The sequence below is a fragment of the Rattus norvegicus genome, chromosome 17, assembly GCF_021556685.1.
Source record: "Rattus norvegicus strain SHRSP/BbbUtx chromosome 17, alternate assembly SHRSP_T2T, whole genome shotgun sequence".
Classification (NCBI taxonomy): domain Eukaryota; kingdom Metazoa; phylum Chordata; class Mammalia; order Rodentia; family Muridae; genus Rattus; species Rattus norvegicus.
In genome coordinates, this window is record NC_141550.1 from 66,971,410 (window position 1) to 66,981,134 (window position 9,725).

Genomic DNA, 9,725 nt, shown 5'->3' on the forward strand with positions numbered 1-9,725 from the left:
TGGGTATTTCTAGGATCTGTAAGATGATCAGTTACTTCGCACTTGTCAGCTTCCTTAAGGCAGCCAGACCTTTTGTTACAAATTGCTAGAAATGGTATAACCCCAGCTGGGAGCCTGCAAGAAAGATGTTCGATAGTTTGGGGTCCTTTGTAGTAAGTCACAGAATCATTACTATACTAGCCTTAAATTGTTAAGTGTCTGTTCCTTTTATTTTTTTGTATAGCTCTGAGCACCCAGTGTTAATGTAAACTGCACCTTATACATGGAAATGTTTAAATTAGGTTGAGAATGTAAGGGAAGGCTCATGCATCCTGGTAGCTGACCAGACCATTCTGCACACCTTATCACTGAAGCTGGTCACTAATGTACAACAGGAGCTCAGGACTTCCATAGTCTAGATTACCTTTACCTCCTGTCACCTCTTTAGCTCAGTTACAAAGGCAGAGACACCGTGTATCACCTGCTTCCAGTCACCAGGCGGTGTGTGTGTGTGTGTATTTTGAAAACTTCTGTGCATTTCGAAATGGCTCCATTATGCTGATCAGCATATAGCAGCGTGGGTCCTGCAAGCCTACATATCTAAGACAATGGGTAAGACTTTAAAAAGTGTCTAAGCAGTGTCGGGCTGAGCTGACAGAGGGACTCTGAGCAAGTCAGCGCATCCTGGGAACTGGTTCCTCACCTCCAGTCTTCTGAGTGCCAACCTTTGTCAAGTTGCTGTAGATACGCTTTACGGAAGGAAGGCCGAGTCCACACCATGCTCTTAACCCTCCCCAGCACCATGGTGGTTTCTAACTACACCACTCACTGCTTCCCACAGGGCCTGGATTCCTTCTGAAAACATTCAGGACATCACAGTCAATGTTCACCGACTGCATGTGAAGCGCAGCATGGGCTGGAAAAAGGCCTGTGATGAGCTGGAGCTGCATCAGCGGTTCCTCCGTGAAGGGAGGTTCTGGAAGTCTAAGAATGAGGACCGAGGTGAGGAAGAGGCAGAATCCAGTATCTCCTCCACCAGTAATGAACAGGTGAGCCACCGGTGTCGGTAAGAAGGTCCTGCTGATGCTGCTTCTCCATGTGCCCTCCTCACTGTCATAAACAGGTTTTGACATCTTCTTTCCCTTTCCTACAAACATCTGTAAAGTTCTCTGCACAAGTAACCAAACCAGTGCAAAGATGTGAGTGGGTAGAAGCGACCTGGAGCCTGACCCAGCCAGTGGGAGGAGAGTAAGTGCGCCGCTCAGCTCTGCGGGTCCACTGGCTTTCACCACAACCCACAGCAATAACGAAGCAAGTGGCTGCTGAGTGGATGGAGGACTCCCTTCTCTCCTGAGGGTCCACTACAAGTGTTTTCAACACAGAGGTATTCCCTAGTGTGCCAAATAATAAGATACCACTCTTATAATGCCCACAGCTGAAGGCCACTCAAGAGCCAAGAGCAAAGAAAGGACGACGTAATCAGAGTGTGGAGCCCAAAAAGGAAGTAAGTTGCCCGCCTCACAGTGTCCAGGTGGCAGTCGAAAGAGGAAAGAGTCTCAAAGTACGCTCAAGACAGTCAAGTAATATCCGTCAAGTTAAGGCCCAGTCTCCCGACTCCTGTCGTTGTGGACTGCTGCTCGACCAGCACGCGAGTGCACAGTCTCCATCCCCAGTAAGCAGCCGGGGAGCAGAGGCCGGGGAGCAAGCAGGGCGCTGCTGCGTTCCCCAAAACCTGGTGTTTTCATGGCATTGTGTAGAACAGCAGTTATCTGATAAACCCATCATGCCAACCAACGCTAAAGCCAAGGAGACCGTGGTCAAGCTTTCTTTTTCTGTATGAACGGAACATGATTTAAAGTTGTAAATCTAGATACATGCCAGACACATCCAGGGAGGTGTGATTTAGGACTTTAAGAAATGACTAAAGTTGATCATGATTTTACAGTTTACAAACCAAAACTTTAGTTTACTTTAAAAGTAAAATCCATCATGTTATAATGAAGTTATAGAGTTTTTGTTTAGAATTTTCTTAAGCTATTAATTCATTAATTCTATAATTTTTCATTCACTGGTTGGGGCTGGGGAATGTTTTTTTAGTTGTAATAAAATATAACAAGAGACCAGCTTAATTACCTGCTTGGTAACAACTCTGTGTGTGTGTGTGTGTGTGTGTGTGTGTGTGTGTGTACACACATGCATGTGTGCATACACTGAATTTTTTATCTTAACTGAACTGGGGTGAGTTATATTACCCTGTTTTGCTTCTAAACACTTTAGGAACCAGAGCCAGAAACGGAAGCAGTAAGTTCCAGCCAGGAAATCCCCACAATGCCTCAGCCAATTGAGAGGGTGTCAGTGTCAACCCAGACCAAGAAGTTAAGTGCCTCTTCCCCAAGAATGCTGCACCGAAGCACTCAGACGGCGAGCGATGGCGTCTGTCAGAGCATGTGCCACGACAAGTACACCAAAATTTTTAATGACTTTAAAGACAGGATGAAGTCGGACCACAAGCGTGAAACAGAGAGAGTGGTGCGGGAAGCGCTGGAAAAGGTGGGGCTGTGCATTGCTTGGGGCGTTGGAGAGTGGGGCAGCTTCTCACAGGCGTGGCTGAGCCAGTATTCCTCGTAGTCTGTGATTAGTAATCCTTCCTCGCTAACATCTTTTATGTGAACCAAAATAGTGGGAACAGAGCCTAATCCCAACAGCAAGGCCTTGTTTACGTGTGTGTCTTATCTGTCACTGTCTTCATTTCAGTTGCGTTCTGAAATGGAAGAAGAAAAAAGACAAGCTGTAAATAAAGCTGTAGCCAACATGCAGGGTGAGATGGACAGAAAGTGTAAGCAGGTGAAGGAAAAGTGCAAGGAAGAATTTGTAGAGGAGATCAAGAAGCTAGCGGCCCAGCACAAGCAGCTCATTTCTCAGACCAAGAAGAAGCAGTGGGTGAGTACACGGTCCCCGCTGCTCCTGGGAACGTGGGCGTATCTGCTGTGTGAGGTCAGCTTAGAGGGAGACATCTGTAGTGTCCAAGCTGATGTGGGTGCACCCAACAAGCTGTGTCCTTGTGCCAGGCATTTCCGTTATGGTAGCTTATAGAAGTTGCTTCCTCTTGCTTACAGTAAGTGTATGTCATTGGTCAGTAGGACCGGAAGTGTCAAGTCCTGTTTCTAAGCCTCTCTTCCCCTTGGGATACAGGCCCCTGCACACAGTCCCATAGTCCTGAGGGAACTACCTCGTGGGAACAATTGTTCCTTAGCTCCTACCTGGTTTTAATGTAGATGATATTCTATATAGCGTTTCATGATAACTCTTCCTTTTGCCCAGCTTCTATTATTAAGATTGTGTAAATATAAGATCTTGATGGAGTATGTGGTAAGAAAAAATTGTTATAAAGACTCAGCAAGGGCATCTAGACACATGCACAGAAACCTGTATAGACACTTGGTGGGAGGATCTGCTGGCTGAGGTGTGCTCAAGCAAGCATCAGAAGGTCCAGACGCCACAGTGGTGATTCTGTTTTACTGAAGACATGACTCTGAGTTCACAGAAAATCAAAAGGAAATAAGAGGGGATGCTGGAGGACTGCTCCTTAGCCCTCGCAGACAGGAGCGCAGTGTACACTTCTGACTTGGTTAGACAGGCATTTGAAGGCTTCTGACACTTAATGTTGATTGAAGCCCCATGGGGGCAGAGGGAGTCGTCCTAAATCAGGATCCAAACCCCAGCTTTCTGCTCAGCATGTTGTCTGCCACCATGGTAATGACTCATACCGGGGGACAGAAGAACACAGACAGATAGATGCCAGGTGTAGGGCGGTGAGAAGCATGCTGGGAAACTTAGGTCCCCCAGAGCATCTGCCGGGAGACCAGGAGGTGAAAGAAGTTAGTCTGTAGCTGTACCCCAAGATTGAAATTCCGACCTGAGTGGCTAACCCATGCACCTACCTCACTCTACCGTCCCAGCAGCAGTGCGACAGGAGCTGCCATTGTTGATAGAGCAAAATCACAAAACTCAAATATTAATTTTGACAAAAAAATGAAACAACTATTACAACCAAGAGGAAAACTGGAAGGTTGAATTTTTATCAGCCCACTGTAAGAGAATGTTCTAGGTCCTCCTTTGTGACTCTAGGTCACCATCAATCTGTCAGCCCCGGTGCAGAGGACCTCTCTAGTCTTGTGGGTTAGAGGCACAGCCTGGTCACTCTGGCTTTGCTGCTTCTCCTCCCTGCAGGCATCTACAGTGGTGCAGCCGTTAGCTCACCAGCCCTGCCTGCTTAAAATTCAAGCAAGAACTTTCCCCTTGTGTCCTCTCCACCTCTGACAGTCTGGCCTCAACACTCCCTGGTGGAATAGTGAAGAAAGGGTCTCTCTAGGTCTGGGTGTGGCTGTACAGTCCTGTGGTCCCCTAAGGCATAGGAGCCCAGCATTTAATCCCGAGTGCTGGGTGTCAATCGTGTATGCAGTAGAGGGATTCGATGTGTGCGAGAACAGAGCTGCACATGCCCCTCCTTAGGACCTCAGAGCTGATCAGGAAAGTGAGGGAGGGAAGAGGTGCAGGAGGGCAGGGAAGAGCTGACGTGGAGCTGGTGGAATGCACCAGAAGAGACCCCGGCTGATGCAGTGCTGGGAAGACACCCGAGCTCTTACCATAGGGCCCAGTCCTTCCACATAAGATCCTCCAGTGCACATGCCTCTGTGGGCTAGCCTGAGCCACAGAGAGCTTTGCAAGCCTTAATAGCATAGCGTTCCCTGAGCTGTTGATGCTGGCCTCATATGTGCCCCCTGCCCTGCAGTGCTACAACTGTGAGGAGGAGGCCATGTACCACTGCTGCTGGAACACGTCCTACTGCTCCATCAAGTGCCAGCAGGAGCACTGGCACGCAGAGCACAAGCGCACCTGCCGCCGGAAGAGATGAGCCTGCCTGCCACCCTCACACACAGCGGTTTTTGTTCCCAAGAAGCCAAAATTGTTTAGAATTTGCTTCCCATTTTGCACCAGCCTTTAAACACTTTTCGTGGTGAAATTTTGCACAGTAGTTTAAATCTTTTGTTAATGCTCCTCCGGCATTTTTCGGGGGCTGAAGTAACATCAATGGAGGGTATTACTCTAAATAAATCTAATTGAGGATTTGTTGCATTTTCAGCAAATTTTAAAAACATTTTTAGGTTTTACAGAAATTTTAACCTTTAAACAACAGATCTTAAAAAAAAAACACCGACAGGTGAATACGAGTGAGTCTAACAGAGACGGAACAGAGCTGAATGTAAGAGCAGCAGATGCTTCAGAAGAACAGACTACCTGGCCGTGACCTGGCCGTGACCTCGCTGAGCTGGTGTTGTGCAGCTGGCTCACGCTCACAGGCCTTGCCTGTGGCTGTGCTGGCGGCCTGTGATTGAATATAGGGAACAGGGTTGACACAGCAGGGCTAGCCCTGCATATTTTTTCTTAAATATTTCCCAATTGTGTTTTCATTATTTCTTTTCAATATATAACTTTTATAACAAATTATTAGCTTTGATCTTGTAGTTTAAAATTGCAGGGAAACTGGGGTAATCTTTTACTGAGCTGGATCTTAGAGAAAAATGAATATTTAAATTTTAAAGTTTGCACATTTCATCTTTGTCCCGAGTGCTTGTAACAAAATCAGCAGCAAAAACAAACATCAAAAGCCAAAAACTACCTGTACTCAGAACACGGAATTACAGCTGAGGCATACAAGTTTATAACTGAGTCCCCTCCCTCCCCGGTGCCACCCTAACCCAGCCCTGTGTCTCCTCAGAGGAGAGAGCACTTGCGGGTCACAGAAGCCGTTGTGTTGTAGGGAGGGTCATTGCTACTAACGAACTCCATCACTGTACACAGTGAGAATGCATGCTACTTTCCTTGTATTAAAGATACCGTGATTTGTATAAAGTCTGTATTCTGCGGGGTGTCTGGTTAAGAAGCATTACTGGTAGGAATGGATCGATAGTTGAATAACATTTTTTTATACATAGATATATAAAAGACAACCAGGAAAATTAAAATTCTTTAAAACTATCTCACCAATTGTTTTTGTTCTCCTCCAAGACCCACCACAGACCAAGCCAAATTCCCACTTTACTCTTTAGTTATTTTTGAGGTTAGAGAAATAATTTGTAAATATTTATTTAGACCTTTGATATTTATTAAAGCAATTACTCACAACAGAAGTGAAGGAGTCAGGAGAAAAGCCTTTAAGACAGTTTTCTCCGGTCCATCAGGGTCACTCTAAAGATGAAAGGAAGGAGCGTCTGTGAGACCTCCTCCACCGGTGCCCATGCTATTGCAGACGGTGTAACTACTGCCACACGGGCTCGCTCTTTTGTACAACCCACCCATGGCCCATGAGCTCCCGCCAGGTTTTCCGGCAACTGCAATAGCTCGGCACCACCGCCCCCTCCTCGCTGCCGTTCCCATCCCTGCTGCTGCGCTGCCTGAACAAGGACACTTGACAGTCTTTGGTTGTTTCCAGGTTGTCAGACGTCGATCCACCCCTGTGAGAGCAAGTCATTGTGGGAATATTTTGGTGTGAAATCATTCCAGAGTATGTACTATTTACCTGATAGCTGCATGAAAGTGAGGTTCCTGTTACTTTGGCTTCTTGTCTCTGTCGACACGGCTGCACATTTCCAAGTTACTACAGTGTGAAAACTGTGTGTTAAAAAAAAAACAAAATTAAAAAAAGAGATTGTGGCCTGGTTTTGTAAAAGTTTTAGGTAAAATTACAATTGATTGTTTTAGGAATCATTAAAATTTTCTGCAATCATAAAGCTATATCAAGGTGTTGAGTTTAGCCACTCTGCACATTGTAAGTACCCATCGTGGCTGTCCAGTTCTATGATGCGTTCTGGCATTTTGTAAGCTGCTCTGACTAGCAATATATAGATTTCATTTACTGTGTTAACATTGGTTAATAAATGTATTTAAAAAACCCAACAACTCTTGTCAATACCTGCTTTAGTTCAGGTACTGGTGCCAGACACAACACAGCTGCCAGTTGCTCAGGGTAACGGTGAAGCCAGTGTCGGGAGCTGGTTAAGAGCAATGACTGCTCTTGCAGACGGCCAGAGTTTATCCCGAGTGGCCCCTCACAAGAATCTGTCACTCCAGTTCCAGGGAAGCCATGTCTTCAGACCTCTTGTGTACACCAGGCACACACATGGTACCCACACTACGCAGGCCACACATTTGTACACATAACTGCACACAAGGGGAGACTTAAGTGTATTCTGTGCAGCTCTTCACTTCGACATTTATATCGGATTCCACGGGTCAGGGCAAGCCATGCACTCATGCCTGCTCTCGACGGGAGCCCTGAGCAGCAGGGACATCTTGCTCTCACTGGGGATGGCAGATGGTGCCGTTTTACCAGTCTACAGCCTTCATTCTAACATCAGCCCTTCTTCATGTAGTTTCTGTGTGGTTTCAGCACTGCCATCCAGAAGTGGAATCATAGTTAGAGAGCTGGTTTCAGCTTGAACTTCCTGTAGGAGACTGAAACTTCCAACAGTCATCACACAATATTTTACTTTGTCTTTGTCATTAAGCATCAAGCTCACCTGTGCTAACCCAAAACAAAGAAGCAAACACCTCACACCCTCGACACCAACCCCAAATCTAGACCTTAAACAGTTGTGTTCAGAAAGGTTTTCAACTGAGAAATCCTTAAGTAACAGGTATGAGCCCATGACAGTGCAGACAGAGTGACAGTCTCACTCTAGCCAGCGGAGACCAGAGTTGAGTCAATGAGGTCCTTGTGCCTGGAGACAGAAAAGCAACTCGCATCTCCTGGTGCTTAAAAACCTGCAACAGGACCCTGACAGAGTGGCTGCATTCTAACGCATTAGAAGGAAGCCTTTCTGTTAGTCTAGCCACCAGCACCCTCTCTGACGGTCAAGATCAGGAAGTATAGACAGGTTAATTCGAAGTGATTTGATAATGATCCTAGGTGTGCTTGAGTGAGTCACAGAACTCAGTCTCAAATCCATGTTGGCTTAACTGCAAAGTCCATTTTTTTTAATGCATCTGCTGTGCCAGACTCAAAAACTTAATGACCGTCTGACAGTTGTCAAGAAGTTGAGCATGCTAAGTGATACCTGTCACCTCAGCTGGCTTCTCCACCCCATCCACCCCTCACTGACTAAGATGGTGCAGCAAGCAGCTCTCCCTGTGTCATCACCCGGCCTGATTTAGAACTGCACAAACCCAGTGTCAGATGGCCTTGTTCATGCACTGTCAGGTCCCACACTCAGCGAGGCATCCCTGACAAGTTCTCAAGTGCTGCCACTCTGAGGACCACAGATGAATTACCAGTGTCGGGCCGTATACCAGCGTGCAAGACATTAGGTTTTACAGAAATTCTATAGCTGCCTCATGCCCAGAATCCCCTTGTCCTTCAGGTTAAGAATTGTTGACCCAGTCAAAGTAGTGAAACGTTACTACACAGAGAGGAAATGGAATTACTGTAATGGAGGTCAAACTGCTCAAACCTACAGACACCTGCATAGCTCACCCGGGGACTGCAGACGTCAGGATCTGTGGAGTGGGTCTGCAGCTTGGGAGGCTGGAGGTTTGCTTGTGACCTTCCAGGTAGTACAGAGTCAGCTGACCAGAGACCATCACTCTTAAGAGATAAGTTTTGAAGTTGTGAAAACTCGGATGATGAGTGTTACTGCACCAAACTCCATAAAACAAAAATGCTGTGACAGGGACATAGAATGCTACAGAACTATAGAATTCTACAGAACTTTAAATTCCTTAGTAGGCATATTATAAAGAAAAAAGAAGAAAAGCACAACCAGGTAAAATTAATGTTGTATCCCATCAAACATTTATAAATATAGCCTAAGCTTACTACTATTATGCTTACTATTAAGCTTACTACTACATATTCCAGACAGGCCACAAACTATGTGACCTTGAACTTCTGACCTTTCATCCTGTGCTGTCAGAGTGCTGAGATCACAGGCACATAACACTGCCATCAGCCGTAGTCCATTCTGAGCATGGAACCCAGGGCTTTCTGTATGCCAGGCAAGCTGTGCCCTCAGTCCTAATAAAAAATTATGCTTGAGGCCATTTGCATTCTTAGTTTGTAATTAACCTTTCAAAATCTACTTTTTTATTACTTCCCCCCATTGTCTCCACTGAAACTAGCTGCTAATGGCTAGCTGAACCAGTGACCAACGGCTTCTTCTGTCGTAGACAAGTACCAGTCTCTTCTGACTCACTGTGGCATTCACCAGCATACACATTTTAGAATGCTTAGGAACTGCAGAGAAAAAAAAATTAACTCTTGCTATAGTTTGAACCTTTTTGAGGCTATTGTAGTCTCAAATTTGAGAGCCTGGAAACTGTCTGGTCACCAAATTCTAAAGGAAAGTGAGAGATATTCCCCATCCCAATGGAAACCTGTAGTGTGACAAGGATTAGCCTTGAGGGGGTAGGTAAGGCAAAATTGTACCTGCAACCTCTAACGCTAGGTAAGACAGACCCACAGGGAGATGAGCATGTGCGGCCTTCTTGTAGGGCCTTACTGAAATCCCAACACTCAGAGACCCGGCAAGACCCAAGCAGGATGTGGAACAACAGGTGAGTGTGGAAGGGGCTGTTGATGGGAACAGACAGAAGATGAAGGCTTTGGGGAAGAGACCAAGATCAAGACCTCATACGGTTGTTGGCCGTTCCCTTAATTAGGAATGTTCCTCCTTGGGGTGGGGGCAAGT

At 46.1% G+C, this 9,725-nt stretch overlaps 1 protein-coding gene across 53 annotated transcripts in view; it reads left to right on the forward strand.

Moving 5' to 3' along the window:
• The window catches only part of Zmynd11 (zinc finger, MYND-type containing 11), an 87,987-nt gene extending 81,051 nt beyond the window's left edge, over nucleotides 1-6,936 (forward strand). For 27 of the 53 annotated variants that reach the window (XM_087590177.1, XM_087590191.1, XM_087590198.1 and 24 more), the window contains 5 exons: nucleotides 821-1,028; nucleotides 1,415-1,483; nucleotides 2,257-2,529; nucleotides 2,734-2,919; nucleotides 4,772-6,936. In XM_087590177.1, coding sequence (XP_087446303.1) covers nucleotides 821-1,028; nucleotides 1,415-1,483; nucleotides 2,257-2,529; nucleotides 2,734-2,919; nucleotides 4,772-4,894 — 859 coding nt within the window. In that variant the 3' untranslated portion in view covers nucleotides 4,895-6,936. 53 annotated transcript variants of the gene reach the window in all.
• The last annotated feature ends 2,789 nt before the right edge of the window (nucleotides 6,937-9,725 follow it).